At 31.1% G+C, this 18,473-nt stretch overlaps 1 protein-coding gene across 4 annotated transcripts in view; it reads left to right on the forward strand.

The window, feature by feature from the left end:
* LOC136987869 (protein slit-like) overlaps positions 1–18,473 on the forward strand; it is a 119,266-nt gene that overhangs the window by 47,511 nt on the left and 53,282 nt on the right. For all 4 annotated transcript variants that reach the window (XM_067285624.1, XM_067285625.1, XM_067285626.1 and 1 more), the window contains 4 exons: positions 9,714–9,785; positions 12,970–13,041; positions 13,131–13,202; positions 13,435–13,598. In XM_067285624.1, the coding sequence (XP_067141725.1) occupies positions 9,714–9,785; positions 12,970–13,041; positions 13,131–13,202; positions 13,435–13,598 (380 nt within the window). The remainder of the gene's footprint in view (positions 1–9,713; positions 9,786–12,969; positions 13,042–13,130; positions 13,203–13,434; positions 13,599–18,473) is intronic.

The raw sequence follows: 18,473 nt of genomic DNA on the forward strand, positions 1-18,473 counted from the left end.
TAGATTTGATTTTAGCCCATTGGATACTTTAGCCCATTAGATTTGATTAAGATGATGCTGCAAGCATCATCTTAATCAAATCTAATGGGCTAAAGTATAAAATGAAAATGAGCAATGCTCGATTAAAAATATTTTATTATTATTAAATTTAATGTTTTCTAAGTAAATCGAGTGTATTTACATGTATACAACCCGTATATACGTGTACAAACATAGTGGTTAGAAAACAGGAGGGCAGTCTTAAGTACAATTTTATCCGAGAAAACTAGATATATATAAGCCATAAATATTTATAAAAATGCTAAGAAAACTTTCGAATTTTCTCACAACTAGGATACATTTCCCCACTACTCCATTATAAATCACAGGGATGACATTGCCAACGTTTTAATACGAGTCAAGGGAGAGTAGGGAAGATACCAGATTATCTATTATCTGGCATACCGGAAAAAATGTCATTTTTTAAGGATCCTAATAAATTAATCATCGAAAAACCTAAGAAATAATAAAATTCACATAATAAATTTACTGTTATTAATAAAATATGCATTATTTTTATTTTAATAAACTCAAAATAAACATTTTAAAATGGGTAATACAGTGGAAGAAGGAGAGAGAGAGGGGGGAAAATAGAAGCAAATGTCTGTCTAATGATATTAAATTCTTGAAAAGAAACGTTGTTGCTGAAGGGAAAAGGCTTACAACTTCTGTAAATTGAAAAGAGAGAAAGAAAAGAGAGAGAAGAGCGTCTGACTCATGCAGTCAATAGTTTGCCAGTAATGGAAAAATGGGTGATGCCAAGAAGAATGACAGCTCTTCTTCCTACGTGCATTTTCACAATTCTCCTGTGTTTTTTTTTTTCCTACGTCATAAATTACGACTTGGAGTAGTCAAAATTGATTTATTAATTACCGTATAAATGCTAAAAATATTACTCACTCTCTTAATTATAGTTTGCTTTAAGTGTCATTCAGTATTGTAACTACTGTACAGTACGTTTGACCTTGATGGGGGGACTTTATTAATTATTACACCATTCCCTCTCCATGCACTAAAACTGAATTTATGCTGGAATTTTCTTAAAAATTGACGTATTTAGTAGATGTTTTTACGTAATTTCTGTACTTTTCTAGTGACATTTTTTTTAGTGGATTTTACTGTTCTTCACAGAAACTTTATGGGATTTCAAGTGTCATATTTAAAGGGTTTAGATGATGCTTTAGTCAACAAATTATTATCCGAAAATCCTCTAAAGCATGGCCAGAAATTCTGTACAATAAAATCCTTTAATGTTTAGAGGGTGTTTTAGTAATTTTAGGGGAATTTTAAATAATTTTTAAGGTAATCTTACAGGTTTTCAGACTATCTTTTAGAAGACTTTTAGATGATGTTTTAGACATAATAATTATATAAATTTCTTTAAAACGTCATTCAGAAATTCCTCTAATATTTAGAGGATTTTTGGAGAAATTTTTGCAGGTAATTTTAAAGGTTTTTAGACTATCTTTAAATGGCAATTAATCTGAAAAAAATCCTCTAAATTTGTATCATATTTATAGAATTTAGTGTAAAGTTCTAAAAGAAATTTTTCCTCTCCTCCCGGAGCATCATTTTAAAAGAGCATTTTAAGATTTTTAAGGCTAATTCCGTAAATTTATAACGTATCTAGAGGATTTAGTGTGAAGTTTTGTGTGAAATTCTTCTCTAGAAGCATCATTTTAAAGGTTATTTAAAAATTTAAAGAATATCAAACGAATTCCTCTAAATTTATTACATATTTAGAGGATTTAGTGCGAAATTTTTTGGTGAAATTCTTCCTCAAAGCATCAATTTTAAAAGTTTTTTTTAAGGCTATTTTAAACCATATTAAAGAAATTCCTAAATATTTTAAAGCGAATTTCACGTAAAAAAAAAGAATAATTTAATAAGAAATTCCCACATGAAATAACCCAAATAAAACGTATTTTATTCAGTAGTCTGGCAGAATTTCGTCATAATACGTGATTCAATATTAGTAAAGTAGAACTGCGGTCGCATTAAGTATGGATAGGGTTACTTTACAGTAGCATATTTGCCTTAATGAAGCGTTAGAAATGCACAACGCACCAAGTCTCTCCACTTCCTTGGACGATAAGTAAATTATCAAACTCATCTGGCGTGACTTGAAAGTCTTATTTACACGCTCGGTTTTATCTCCTGATATCTTGTTTATTTTACTTTTAGGCTAGACTAAGTTACTGCCCGGGATAGTTAGTTTAAAATCTTTAGCTTTGATGCCACCGGAACTCTGTGTAATTCAGTTACTTCTCCCCCTTTTACCTCTCCTCTAACCTTTATAAAGTTTACAGTGTAACGTCGATACTCCAAGAATATGTTCGAAATTTTCCTTTCATCATTGGAATTTTATGCTGTAATTAATTTTTTGGGGCAATTTTCGGGTTTTTTTAAATCGCTTTATTGCTTGTTTTAACGGATTTAATTTAATTTAATTTAAATTAAATTAATCCATAGAAAATGCCATTCGAATCTCCATTAACGTCCTATAACCTTTAAACAGCGGACATTTTTTCAGATACTTAAAAAATGCATACAAAATAACCTCCATACAACGGACATAGGTTAGGTTAGGTTTTAGGTTAGGTTAGGTTTTAGGTTAGGTTAGGTTGGGTTAGGTTAGGTGTAAGGTTAGGTTAGGTGTAAGGTTAGGTGTAAGGTTAGGTTAGGTTAAGTTGGGTTAGGTTAGGTGTAAAGTTGAGGTTAGGTTTTAGGTTAGGTTAGGTTGGGTTAGGTCAGGTGTAAGGTTAGGTTAGGTGTAAGGTTAGGTTAGGTGTAAAGTTAGGTTAGGTTTTAGGTTAGGTTAAATTGGGTTAGGTCAGGTGTAAGGTTAGGTTAAGTTTTAGGTTAGATTAGGTTAGGTTTGGGTTAGGTTAGGTTAGGCAGTACAGCGTCGAAATTTGTATCTTTTTTCTTATTTTATTTAAATATTCTATGGAAAAATATAGAGAAAACTATATAATTTAATTGTAGAAGGTTTAATTTTATACTTTTCTAGAGAATATCTGACTGAAATAATGTAGAAAGTACAGAATTCCACTAAAATTAAAATTAATCCATTAAAACTCTATAGAAATCTTCAACAAAAATGTATTTTTCTATAGAAAATTATTAATTTTTAAACTATTTTTCTATGGTAAATTATTTCTTTAATATTTTTCTATAGAATATTTTCTATAGCTTATTTTATTTTATTTTTTTCTCCTTTGTAGAAATTCACAATGAACGGTTAAGTCATAGAAAGTACCAAGTATAAAAATGACAACTTCAATTTCTTTGTAAGAAAAAATAAACTGCATTTTATAAATTGAAAAAAGAAAAATAATAATTGTTATTTTTTTTCTAGAAATCGGCAATTAAGTTACGTTTTAAAAAAATAAAATTAAAAATTACATTTGAAGAAATTAATTACAATTAAGAAAATGTAAACAAAAGGAAAATTTGCTAGAAAACAATGTAAGACTGTGAAAAATTGCATTTTTATTAAAAATACAATTAAAAAAAACGTCTTATTTTGTTTATAATTAATTAAATTGTACAATTTTATAACATAAAAATTGAATTTTTGGGAGTTTTTTCTGTAATTTATAAAGTTTTGGAAGCATTTTGCATGCGATAACTTGGATACTTTTAAAGATAATTAATTGATTTATAAGTAGATTAATAATTACTTTTCTCCTGGAATTAATATATTTTTTAGGCCCCAATATTAAAATTAATCTGTAAGTTTTCGACTTTTATTATTATTATAAATTTAAGTGTTCTAGAGATATTTAATGATCTAGAATTAGCCACTTTAGACTGAGACAGGGCCCCTTTTATATGTTTATACAATGTCAGGCCCTTATCACGCGGTAATCAATTATTAAACAAAGTATAGCGCCCTTGCCAGTACTGTATTAATAGGGAATAAGATTGAATATTGACATTTATGCACGTTTGAGGCCCTCAAAACACCGTACAAATACACAATTCCAATCGAGATTGTGCCCCGACGGGCATAAATATTTGGTGATTTGTGGGCCCTAAGGAATTAATTTTTAAAACAAAATAAAATATAAAATTAATTAATGTAAATAATGATTTAGGGCTACATAAAATTGCCTTATTTTTAACGTTTAAGTCAGTAATAAATGAGTCATTATCGATGCTAAATCATACAATAAAAAGTCGAAGTATTAATTAAAAATGCATTAAAAAGAATTTAAAAATGCCATAAAGATAAATTTAAAGATTGTTGCCATAAAATAAAAATTTAACATAATTGTTAGCAGTTTTATTTTATTTTTTTTTGGAATTATTTGGTAATTAATTGTCGATAATTGGGTCATGTCAACGATACGATTTTAGGGGCATTCGAAGCCTTCTACAAGAAAAATTTAATGCCGTTTGCCTTAATTATAATTAAAATTTAAGCACAAACCGGATGTATTTTATAATAAAAGGGAAATTTCCCCAATTTTTAAGCGTAAACAAGAGAATTTTTCCGACGTCTTTCCATCGACGTAACGTCACTTCCTTGCGCTTCATTAAAGCGTTATGTATAGAATTTTTCAGTTTTACTCGTCACTCGTAAAGACAATACAGTTTTTTTTTTCTTGCTAAAACTTTCAATTTAATGGCGAAACATCTTTGAAAAGACCCACTAAATCCTCCGGCATTGACAGCAATGAAGTGAAGCACAATCCACGTATAACTGCGAGCAACCGAGAGGAAGTTATAGGAGAGTGCAGATGCTGACTGCGAGCATCTGTTGGGGTTGAGAAAGCTGTAAAAGTCTGTGGCATCAAGTTTGTTGTCGGGGTTGGTGCAACCCATCTTTAGTATTGGATGGGTTATAAATCCTTGCGTGGGAGAAGCAAAGTAACCACTCTATGCAGTGGTTATTGCAAGTGCGGACATCTTGCAAATGCACTCTAGTTTTTTTTTCTTTTTTCTTTCTTTTTTTTCTTCTCTAAACAAGAGAGATGGATGGACACATTCCCTGGGTGTTTGGGGCGTAGATGCACACTGTCGTTACAGGACAGTGTCACATATCTCATCCATTTTCATTTTTCTTGCTCTCTCACATCCGAAAAGTAATAAATAACTTAGAAGAGTCGCTGGAGAGATACATTGATGACAAATGTAAATATAACAGGTGTTTGTTTCCTTCCTGTGTTTTGCTTTACTGTGTTTTTACGCATTGTTTTTGTCCAGTTTACGTAATTTTTGCCCTATTGTAGTTTAGTTTACGCAATATAAAATCAAAATAATCGATAAAAACTTTAAGAGCATTTAAACCGAGTCCATAAAGACGATGGCAAGAGAGTTTTCGTGTAAGAACATGTTTTAAGACCGTTATTTTGCTGTTTAAAAATTACAGAGAAGGTCGCAAACTACAAAAATTGTTTGTATCCATTGGAAAAGCTTCATTTATTGACAGATTTTTACCTGTTTTTTTAAAGGTAAAACGGCTTTACACTCGCATAAAACATGGCTTCTTCTGCCTGAGTTATCGTTTTAAATTCAAGAATATCTCATCCTAGAAGGATCTAGAAGTGTAAAAAGAAATATTTATTTTTCAAGAAAAACTATTAAAAATGTATTTATTTTCTATTATAAGTGATTCCATTGAAGAGCTTTTAATAATTTTTACCATAAAGCTAGATAAACCTTCCTTATTTTCCTTCTTTGTTGTATTTATTTAAGAGGAATGCCCGCAGAAGGAGAGCAGTTCAATCACAAGTTTCTCTGTTACAAAAACAGTCTGAAGATATCTAGAACGAAGCCCATAAGGGCAAATTACAAACAAAGTAAACGTGAACCATCCAAGGCCACCCACAAAGGGAAGTTTTTGGTCAAAATGGCTTGTGTACTTTCTATCTTCTGGTCATCTGCGTTTCGGATAGACAGACCGCTCTTCCCACGATTGAGTGAGTGGCACATCGTTAACTTCACGTCCTGCTACTCTCAGGAATGCTGGGTAATCTCGTGGTTGACGAGAGGAAGACAGACTCACCCATTTGATTGTTTCCCAGAATTCAGCATCTGTCCGAGTTTCTGAATGTTTGAAATGATTCTCTTGTTTCTTTACTTTTCTTTTATTTTCTTTTTCAATTTTGAAAACTTTATCTTTTCTTTTACTTTGCTTCACAGTCGAAATTTCTTTATTGTATGCAGCACTCTTTAGAATAGAGGAAAAAAACAGGAGAATTCTATTGTCAACTTTCAAAGCTTTTTCCCTAAATAGAAGGCATTTAAACGGTTTATTGTGAAAAATCTAAAGAATGTACATAATTACGCACGTATTTGTGATATTTGTACTGTCTTTGTACTTAAAATACAAGTGTTTGACACGTACCCCCGCTTTACGACCGATAGCTTTACAACCCCGCTTTTACGACAAGTATACGTTTTCTATACGCCTCCATCTTTATTCGGCCACCTCTTATTTAGTATTATACAATTAAAACTGTGTTTTTGTGGCATTTATGACAATGAACTCTTATGAAAAGTAGGATGGCTCGCTTTACGACGGTAGCTCAGGTTATGAGTATGAAGAACTAACCTTGTATACAGTATAAAAACTTAATTTTTTAATTGTGGTATATACAGGCTTATAGACTCGTGCCTGTATATTATAATTAACTAGCAAAAATACAAATAGACGTGTAAACAGCGAAAGAAAAACTATTTTCTTCACGAAATTATGGATAAAGTCAGGGGAAGAGTTTATTATAGGGAATTCAGCATGTCCTACGAAAAATTTGGTGCAGATAAGTTTAGAGGACAGACAAACAGACGTTCAAGATGTTTTGTGTAAAACAAAGCTTTTAAAGTAAATGATTTTCCTAACGAAAATAGGTAAAAATTATATTTATAATAATGTAATTTTTTAATGTAAATAAACTCTAAAAGAGAAGAGATTAGTCGAAAAAGAAGAAGGAAAAAAAAAACTCTATAAGAAATGAAATTAATATAAAAAAAATGGAAGAAGAAAGAAATTTGAAGAAGGGGGATTACCTCTGATGTAAATTCCATCACCGGTATTGACCAGAACTTTACTTTTTTACTTATGTAAAGTCCAGAAGCAATTTCATTCACAGAGATCATCTCCTTCCGTCTTTTCTCATCGACAAAAAGCTGAAAATATTAAAGATGGGCACGTGACTTTTAGCATAAATTTTCTCCCTTTTCCCTACCGTTCGTCTCTTCCCCCTCCTTTTTTTTCGGGTCGTATAAAAACAATTATTCCACCCAATAAAACTAAAACTAGGAGCTTTTACAGATACTAGTTGCAGTTTCTACTAAGGATCAACCGTTGAACAAGTGAAGCATTTTAATTGTTCTTCTTGTTTATCCCTCCTATCGAAGGCAGTAATTTTTATACACCTTCTCGTCCTTTATCTTACTGTTTTCTAAATGCGTTTATTCGTTAAAAATTGTATAATTAAATACAGAAAAGTTTGAAGGGTGTAATGAGACCCTTCACACTTAGTCCTTTTTTTCCCCTGTATTTAATTCTAGTCTTTGATGTTACAAATGTTAAGTTATAGACGTGTTTTATCATGTGAAGTGGTGAAAAATCACCCCATTGTTGCATATTTAGCAACAAAGGACCTTATTGTTTTTACTTCTAAACTACTTCTTTGTTAAAGAGCTGTGACTTTGACATAATCCTGTATATTTATTATTGTAACAGTTGTTTTGAACTGTGGCTTTAGTATACGATCTTTAAGAAAAGTTTAACTGTTATTAGTAAACTAACTCATAGTTTCTTTAATTAATTAACATTTTCCACTATTTTTGAGTAGGAAAAAAGTATATTTAATGTTAACTATTGTTATTTTTTAACAATAAATAATAAAATCCACATAAAAAATGGTATAAATAACAGTTTCTGAGGTATAGATTTCCCCATTCCTTCTCTCCAACTATAAAACTTTTACGGTCAAAGTCTCCTGATAACAGTATTATAAATAAATTTATAAGTTAGAATATTTATAAGAATATTTTAAAATGTTTTCCCTCTTTTTTATTCATGAATATATATATATGTTTATGTATCTATAAAGTGCGTGTATATTCTTCTATACAGTACTGTAGTGATTCTAGATAAGGACATGACATATGTTCGACTGTGATACAAATATCCGGATAATATAAAAAAGAACTTAAATAAAAGCTAGCCATTCATCAGATTAAACATAATAGGAGATCAGTTTAAAGATAATATCCTCATATAATTCATAGGAAGCATCCTCTCCAGATGATGCCCAAGATGAATTAATGAAGCATCCCTGTAGAGATGCGATATAAACGTTGTTCTACCACTCATATAAATTACATAAATAATAACAATAATATATATTTATAATGTATTTTAATCTGTAATTTTAATGCTTAATTACAATTATCCTTAATTTTTATTTTGATATTAAAAATTGAAGAGTTTCTACTTCTCTGGATGAATAGAGATTCATCCGAAGGAGGAAAAACTTGTTGAATTTAATTGTTAAAAATTTAAATTATTTTTTATTGAATTTAATACTTTAAAAGTACAGAAAATTAAATCTTCAATAGTTTAAAGGGTTTAAGTTTCAATCGAGAAAATTGATTACTTCTTAATCTTTCTTTTCATTATTTTTAAATGCGATTCTTCAGAATCGTTCTTAAAAAAAAGATGGAAAAAATAAGATTAAAACGAATTATAATTTAATTAAATCAATTTTTCTTGTTATTTACAAGGATTTTTATTGTGTAGAATGCCAAAGAAATGTCGAATAATATCCAGTTTTGATATTTTATATACTTACAGTGTTATTGATTGAAGATATATTTGTAAGCACAGCTATAGAAAACTGCTTTCTATAGGATCTTTTCTGTATTCTGTGTATTCTGTGCCAACCTAATTAGTGTATACTATGTTATATAAAGTATCTATGGTGCAATATTTATGTATTCTATAGAATTTTCTGCAAGATCTATAGGATTTTACTACAACATCGAAATATTTTTTTTTTACTGTATACTCTAGAATTTACAGTATATTCTTTTTGATATCTACAATTTTTTATGCTGTTCTGTACAATGTGTAAGAAATCCTTCAAGATCCTACGCAAACCACGAAATACATTATAAAGATCCTGTGTATCCTTATAGTTTATTCTGTAAATCAATATAGGGACTTCACATTGTATTCTTTCATAGAACCTTTCTACTGTGATACATACAGCATTTTTACACTATCCTGTAGAATACACAGGATACTAACGAATAGTAAGATCCTATATAGGCTATAGAATACAATATAAAATTTTTCCTGTATAATATATATTATCCTGTAGAATCTAAAGGCCGTCTATATTGTATTCTAGTCCATAAGATCTTTCTATGCTGTCTGTAGTGTTTATATTATTCCTACACTGTATCCTACAGAATGTACAGTACAGGATCTCAGGTTCTGTATGGTCTATAGGATCTTTATATTGTATTTTATTCTGATATCCACAATAGTTTTACATTGTATCCTGTATTTATCCTGCATTTTATAATTTTTATAGATGTTTTACTACGCATAACTCTATCACATTAAGATAATAAACTGCTAAACTTATTAAAAATTCCCTTAAAATAAGTAAATTCTCTATAAATAAAAGTATTTTTAACCTTTTCAGGGATTTAAGCCATAATAAACTTTCGGTAATCGGAAGGAAGACATTAAAAGGTGCACCTTTACTAAAAAACCTGTAAGTAATTTTTTTTTAAAATTTTAATATTTTAATTAATTAATAAAAACTATTACTTATTATTACAACGGCCATTTTTAATCACATTTTAATTTTAAAAATTCACGTGACTTCGGGTCCAGATCGAAAGTTTATATATAATTAATCGGGGCCTCAGGCCCCTAAACTCTCAATATCCGGTCTCGATTTTTATCTAGCAAACTTTGTTATAGAGATTTAGGAAGGAGAAGCGGACAGACAAACGAACGACTGCGGCAAATCTACTCAAATTGCAGCACAGAAATAGTTTCTACGCATAAACACGAACTTTTACTTTAATTTATTAATTTTATTAATTTAGAAGATTTTAATTATAATTAAATTAAATGCTATTAGACTAAAATTAAGTTTAAAAATTAAAATTGTTTTTTAATAAATTAAATTAAAATATTAATCATTTTACTTTTATTAAATTCAAAAAAATATTTTAAAAAATTAATGAAAATTATTTTAATTAATTAAATTTAAAAAAAATAATATATAAATTTGGCTTAAAATTTTTATACAATTTATTCTAATTTGCTTGACTGTAATTCTATATTTAATTACAATTATAATTGTATATAAAATGGCGTGAAATATTAATTAATTTGTAATCAGGAATAAATTAAATTTTAAATTATAAATAAGAATTAATTACGTTTATTCGTAAACATATCGAGAACAGTAAATAATTTTTCAACTATTTAAATAATTAATTTTAATGAATTTTAATTGAAATCGACTTAGAGTAATTAAATCATTTTAAAATGTAAATTATAAACTAATGTAAATGTATTTTATGTTGGGAGTTATATATTTAAAGGGGGTGGAAGTTTAAAATGTAAGAGGAAAGAAGAGGGAGGAAATTTAAGATGTAAGAGGGAGGCAAACGGGGGAAGAAGGAGAAGTTTAAGATGTAAGAGGGAGGGAAAGGAAGAAAAAAGGAGAAGTTTAAGATGTAAGAGGAAGAAAAGGGAGGAAGAAGGAGAAGTTTAAGATGTAAGAAGGAGGGAGAAAAAGAAGTTAATGATGTAACAGAGAGGCAAAGGGAGGAAGAAGAAGTTTAAGATGTAAGAGGAGGAAAAGGGAGGAAGAAGGAGAAGTTTAGGATGTAAGAAGGAGGGAGAAGGAGAAGTTAATGATGTAACAGAGAGGCAAAGGGAGGAAGAAGAAGTTTAAGATGTAAGAGGAGGAAAAGGGAGGAAGAAGGAGAAGTTTAAGATGTAAGAGGGAGGGAAAGGGAGGAAGAAGGAGAAGTTTAAGATGTAAGAGGAAGAAAAGGGAGAAAGAAGGAGAAGTTTAAGATGTAAGAAGGAGGGAGAAGGAGAAGTTAATGATGTAACAGAGAGGCAAAGGGAGGAAGAAGAAGTTTAAGATGTAAGAGGAGGAAAAGGCAGGAAGAAAGAGAAGTTAAAGATGTAAGAGGAAGGGAGAAGAAGAAGTTAAGGATGTAAGAGGAGGAAAAGGGAGGAAGAAAGAGAAGTTTAAAATGTAAGAGGAAAAAAAGGGAGGAAGAAGAAGAAGTTTAAGATAGAAGAGGGAGGAAAAGGCAGGAAGAATTAGAGTTTAAGATAGACGAGGGAAAAGAGAAAGTTTAAGATGCAAGAAGGAAGAGGGAAGAGTTTAAGACTTTAGGGAGAATAAGAGGGAGGAAGTTTAGTATTTAAGAGAAGGGGAGGAAAAGAGAGGAAGTTTAAGATGCTTCCATCATAAACTTCCTCTTTTTTACCTTCTCTTAAGTACTAAGGGTGGAAGAGGGAGGAAGATTTAGGGAAAATATTCACGAATAATCACATTGTCGTTAAGAAATTCATTATTCTACAGGTCAAATTAGCATATCAACTTTAATAATATTTGTTATTTCATTTATATTCAACGATAATGGACTTTAATTATGTTATTTTGAAAATTTTATTCAAGTTAATTATCATTTTTAGTGATCGTTATGTCATTTAAGAGGACGATAATGGGCTCTTTTCTTGGGCATAATGGGCTCGTTATTCATTTTTATTATCTCGGTAGCATCTGCGATGAATAATTTAAACTCGTAATGGTTAACGGTGATTTTTGAGGGGTGATAAAAGTGTGAGGAATTTTTGCTTAAAAAGGAATCGTCAAGATGGAAAGAGTCGGGACGGAAATTAATAGGATTTTTGGAGGTGAGAACGTCGCTAATAGGGTGTATCTTCAGACGTGGCCAGCGCTAATGGAGGTTTACTTTGATGAGAGTGTCAATTATGATGCTCTCACAAGCGGTAATGGCCCGCTATTTGGCTTATAAAACCATAATTTAAACAGAGAAACAGGGGGTTACACCTATCACGTGTTTTGTTTATGGTATTTGATCCTCCTCTTCAATTAGATACTTCCTTTCTACCACTGGAGGAGAATGAGATCGCGATCTACCAGTTGAGAGACTTTGTAGTAAGCTAAACATAAGCTAGGTTATCAAAGGTGAAATTTGTTGTTTAGTTCAGTTGATAAGTAAATTATGCTAAGTTCTCATTATTTAAACACGCGAAGTATCGATTATTATGCTTTTATATCGGTATAGAAGCATTAATGGTACCTTATTTGGTGCTTAAAAATATAATTTAAGCAGAAAAAGTAGTTTAAAACGTGTTTATTTACCAGTCACGTGTTCTGTTTAGCTTCCTCTTAACGTTGTATCAGTCGATACTCGCTTTTTATGTTTGGAGATCGCGATCCACTTATTGGAGAACGTGGTCATAAGCTAAACACGTAATAGATTATCAACTTCGTTCTTTAATGATAATTAAAATACACTAATTCTCATTGTATAACACACCAGTGACGTCAATTATGATACTTTTGTATCCAAATAAAAGCGCTTTTTGGTGTATAAAACTATAAAGTGTCCTTTACTTCCGTTCAATTAGTGAGAATCGCGAGCTACCGGTTGCGGTGTTTTACTGTAAACTAAACATACGTAAACTATCAACCTCCTTGAAGTCTGTTTCTCAATTCAATTAATTATAATTAATTAAACTACGCTCGATTCTCACTACGTAAACATGAATATGATTTATATAAGCTTTAATTATATTAATATAAAGGCCTAAACAATTATTTTAAAGTTATAATTAATAAATTATAAGATTTATCCACGTGATACAGTAAAATTTATCAATTTAAATTACAGGCAAGTGGATAACAATGAATTGACATGCATCGACGATGCAGCCATAAAGGGACTAAAAGACATAGAAATATTGTAAGTGTAATTTCGAAAAATATGTATATATTTTAAGCTTAATTAAACCGGAAATTACGTATTAAATGACTGGTGTTTTTACGTTTCAGGACACTAAACAGGAACAATATAACGACACTGGGACGAGATCTGTTCGAGAATATGAAGAAACTGCGAGTGTTGTAAGTGTTATTTTTAACTCCCCCCTACGATAATTTACTTCTATTCTCGTATAAGATAAAGTAGAAGAGCAGGTAGTTTGACAGATGTCATAAGTCTCTTGACACCTTGTCTCCTCTATCAAATCAGTTCACCTGACACGAAACAAAGGTCAAGGTAGTCTCCCCCTCCTCCGTACATGATTATATATATATATATATATATACAGTATATATATTTTTCTATATTTTGCAGAAGGATATCGGATAACCCTTTCACCTGCGACTGCCACTTATCCTGGTTGGCAGGATGGTTAAGGAGGAGCCCACGTCTAGGCCTTTTTTCGCGTTGTTTTATGCCTTTCTACCTTCGAAACAAGGCCATAGCCGAACTACACGAGTCAGATTTTCGTTGTAACGGTGAGACACTACTCTTTGTTCCTCTTGTATTGCGTAACAATAAGATAATATTAATTTATATGTATATGTAAATGAAGGAAGGAGAAGTAAAATTCTAGTTACTCAGCAGACAGAGAGAGAGTGGGGAAGGTGGGAGAGTTGTTTAGGTTATTCAAATTAGATTCATTTATATAAAAGTAAACAGAAAATTGGGCAATATATTTCAATAGACAAAATTTCTGAATGATAAAAGTATAAAAGGACCCATTTTAATGTTTTGAAATTCAAAAGAAGCTTTCGTGTTATCGTGTGTTTACTTCTTCTCTTCTTCGTTTTCTTCCCCTCTTTACTTAATGGATAATTCATAATTTATATTCGAATTTTGTAAACACGAAATTTACATGGCCTAAAGGAGTTAAATTCCATTTTGCTTTTATTCAAATAACCTGAAAGTCTCTAGGAACATTTAATAATTAACATTTATCTCAAGATTTTAAGCTTATCCAATAGCTTTTTTTCCTTGTTAATTTTCTCTTTTCATCTCCATTTTTTTATAATTTATGAGTAATTTATAACGTTTTCAGGGCTAAATTTAGTATATAAGAGTCCTTTCCCTTCCACCGTTAATTATAAATGTAAAATTTGAGGCACTAAGCTGCAGCTTGTTTATCTTATCTGCAAGCCCATTCTAAATATTCTTTTTATATTAAGAAATTCATTAAATTTGATATTATTTAATTATGTTTATATGAAATTATATAAAAGTGTATTTGTTAAATATTAAAAACTAATTCTGAAGGATGTTTCTAAGCATTTATTTTAACAATTAAAGAGCATAAATGTTTTTATATCTTCACTCCATCTGCTGAGACCTTCTTACCCTTTTCTCATCCCTTCACTCTCTTTTTTTCTCCAGCCTACAATAGGTATCATAAGTGGATGCAGAGCATCTCTTAAGTAGGATCTGCACCCATAATAAAGCCTACACTAGGCTAGAGAAAGGAAGAAATAGGATGAAGATATAAAAACATCTGCTCAGTACCCCACAGATCTCTTCTTTCTTCATCCTCTTTCTCATCCTTTCTCCAGCCTAGAGTAGGTATCATCAGGGGGAGCATGGCATCACTTGAGTAGGTTCTACGTCCCTTAACAGTGCTTACTCTAATTCTAGATCTACTCTACGCTGGAGAGAAGAAGAGTTTGAAAGGCTGAAGAAGAGATGAGACTATTTCAATGGGGTACTGAGCAGATAGGGAGGCTCTGCTCCAATAATAATATAGAGTTACGCCAACAAGGATACAGATACACGCATGTTTTGTGTTAAAAATGCCTGAAAAGATTAATTTTAGATAATAAACTGTAAGAATTTATCACTCTACAGTGAAGGAATAATTGTTTTGTTAATGATTTTAAGAGATGAGAATGAGGAATCTCCTCCTCTGCATCACTTAAATGCTCCCAATACAAAAAAAAAATTTTCCATTAAAAAGTGAATATCTATGAAGAATTTAGTGTAAATACTAATATAATAATGGGCACAAATTCGTTTTAAACTTAATTTCTTCATCGAACGTCCATTCATCTGCCGTTTCATAGCAACAATAATCCTGATTTTATCCCTTTCTCTAGTATTATAGATTTTCAACATCCGCATTCATCACTTAATGGCCTTACAAACCTTTTATTACTAGCTTCAATAGCCAATTTATTTCTTGTTAGCTATTTTTTTAGTACTAGCATTGATACAGAACCTGCCTATAAAGTCCAATTTAGTCATACGTTTAGCTGAAATTAATTAGATTTTCTAGAATTATCTCTCTCTACACAATGATTTTCATGCTTTTAAAGGGGGAGAAAATATATTAAATTCAATTTTTTTGGATAGTTTCACAGACGGAAATTAAAATTCACTTTTCTAAATGCTTAAACATGCGATAAAATTTGAAATTATTCGTGTTTTTAGCTCCTGAAGTTAAAAAAAAGGTGTAATATTTCAAGCGGTGACGTTATTTTTTACGTCTGTTTACTGTAAAAATGAAAAGGTGACGTAACATTGACGTCAAATTTAGCCAACCTCCAACGACGGCCACCTCTCAACCTCTGAAAGACGGCCATTTTTCAGGAACGTGTTTCTTTTTGGAATGCATACGAAGTAACCTCCGAACAACGGCTAACTTCTTTCATGTTCTTGTCAGTGTTCGTCGTTCAGAGGTTCGACTATATTAAATAAATTAAGAATTAAAAAAAAATGCGTATAAAGTAACCTCCGAACAATGGCCGTCTTTCAGAGGTTTTATTGTATTAAATAAATTAAGAGTCTTGGATATACAAAGTAACAAAGTAACCTCCAACACCGATCACCTCTAAACAACGGCCATCCTTTTTTTATGTTCCGGTCAGTGGCCGTCTTCGGAGGTTCTACACCATTAAATAAATAAATAAATAATAATAAAATTCCTGGTTTTTTTTGGGTGAAAGGATTTTTTTCCCTTTTCCTCTCCTCTTATTTGATATTGTTTAATGCCATTTTTTGTATTCATTAAACGAACGAGTTTGCCACTTTAAATCACTTAATGGCATTTTAGAGAAGATTAAAACTTGTTTCGCCACTTCATAACTAGATGCTGCCATTGTGTCGGCCCTTTCCTTCCCTAACGAAGATGTCATTGGACAGTAAAAGAGAAAAGATACGTATCCCGATCACGTGTCGGCACTTTAATCTTGTCTAGAACGTGACGATTGGCCTAATCTGCATTTGTTAAGCCCACGTCACGTTCTCGGGAGGAAGAAGAAGAAGATCAGAGGAAAAAAAAACCTCTAACGTGAATGGTAATGCTCCAAATTAACTAAAAATCTTTTAGTTAGAGAATCGATCGATGTAGTCGGAGGATGTAGAACAAGCGCATGGACTTAGATGATCCCTGAGAAAGTCCAAACCAGAAACAGTTGGATTAGTGGATCCCCCTAACTCCCATTTGTAATTACTACAGGGGTTTCCGCTTAACCGTGTGGATCTTCTTTCCAATTTCTTCGTGTATACGCTTGTTGTGTGTAATATCCCCCTTTTCTGGGATGGATCCACATATATATATATGTATTATAAAAGATCCTTAAACTATTTTGAACCATTTTTATAGGAGGGAGTCTTTGTAACTGCATAATTAAAGGCCCTGTTAATTAAAAAACAAACCTTAAGGAAGCTCCATTAAAACTTGCTCATACCTTCTTCACTCTTCGTTCGAACTTTATGAACCTAGTTTGATGGGAATTTGTCCCTGATGATTAATCTAATTCCCTATCACTTACCACATATAACATTCTTAATTTATCCAAGCAGAGGAGAAGAAAATCTTGTTGAATCTGTAACCTTACTCTTCCTATCATCATTAAGTTAATGAGAATTACGGATCTTTGTTTTTCTTCTACTGATTGCATTCGTTCATCAGATTAATTTAAGCTTCTAAAACTTATATATAAATGCTATTAAATGGGTTTGTTTTTCAAAAGTTAATGGTAATTAAAGCATTATCTTAGAACTGAATTAAGAGAGGGGAGTGTCATCTGTTGCGGGTCGAAATTTTCTAAGGGAAACGACTCATTAATTACGTTTAAAATGACACGAAAGTTTAATTTAAATCGTTTTCATTTTTAACAATTAATTAACTTCTTTTGTGAGTAATTTAATTGTAATTAATATTTTTGTAGCTGTTTTATATTGAAAAAAAGCTTAAAACGATGCGTAAATTGAGAAAAGTGTTGGGAAATAAATTGAATCTTAGAGAAAATTTACGAGAAATTTATAACGATTTCAATGGTTTGCATGCCGTTTTCTAACGATTTTAAGGACTTTCGTGTCATTTTCTAAGAATTTTTAGAGTTTTTATGCTGTCTTCTAATGTTTTCAACTGTTTTTATGCCATTTTATAGCAATTTCAAGGATTTTCATTACATTCTTTAAGGATTTTTAGGATTATCGTGCCTTTTCTAACGATTTCAAAAAATTTTATGCCATTATCTCAGAATGTCAAGGATTTTCGTTCAGTTTTCTAGCTATTTTAAGGATTTTCGTGCAGTTTTATAACAATTTTTTATGATTTTCGTTCAGTTTTCTAACTATTTTAAGGATTTTCGTTCAGTTTTCTCGCGATTTTAAGGATTTTCGTTCAGTTTTCTCACGATTTTAAGGATTTTCGTTCAGTTTTCTCACGATTTTAAGGATTTTCGTTCAGTTTTCTCGCGATTTTAAGGATTTTCGTGCTGTCTTCTAACGATTCCAAGAGTTTTCACAGCATCTAATTTAGTTCTAGATAAAAAAAATTAAATGGAAAAGAATCGTGGTACACATTTTGTTTAGCATCCAATCCATCAATTCGATCAAACTTGTGATTTCTTACTCGGTCTGCAACCTTCTTCCTTGATATCTTAACTTATGAAGGTCATAAATGACATTGACTTATGATCGGCAAACTGATTATATCTCAAGCGGTTTTTAAACGAAAGGTATTTTATCGCCACTCCATTTTTGAAAATTATACGTTATCTCACTTACGTGATTGTAGCTTCTACAGTTGGCAGCGATTTCAACGAATTAACTAATAATTACCGAGAAATAAACTGGTGTTTTTCGAGACAGAAACCAAAGGTTTTTTCATCGTTTCAACAAAGATTCCAACGTTATAAAACAAAGGAAATACGCCTTAAATGGCGTAATTCAATACTCAAAAATGGGTGGATTTAATGGGAATTTTTATATTTTGGAGGCCACAAAGAAGGAAGAACGATATCGGGATTTTTTGCACGTCTACAAAAATCACATTCCGACAGAATGGGAAGCATCTCCTTTACTTACTACACTCGCTATTAAATTACGGAAGAGGTTGAATAGAAGGTAAAGTG

The sequence above is a fragment of the Centruroides vittatus genome, unplaced genomic scaffold (assembly GCF_030686945.1).
Source record: "Centruroides vittatus isolate TY-2023 unplaced genomic scaffold, ASM3068694v2 scaffold_2802, whole genome shotgun sequence".
NCBI lineage: Eukaryota > Metazoa > Arthropoda > Arachnida > Scorpiones > Buthidae > Centruroides > Centruroides vittatus.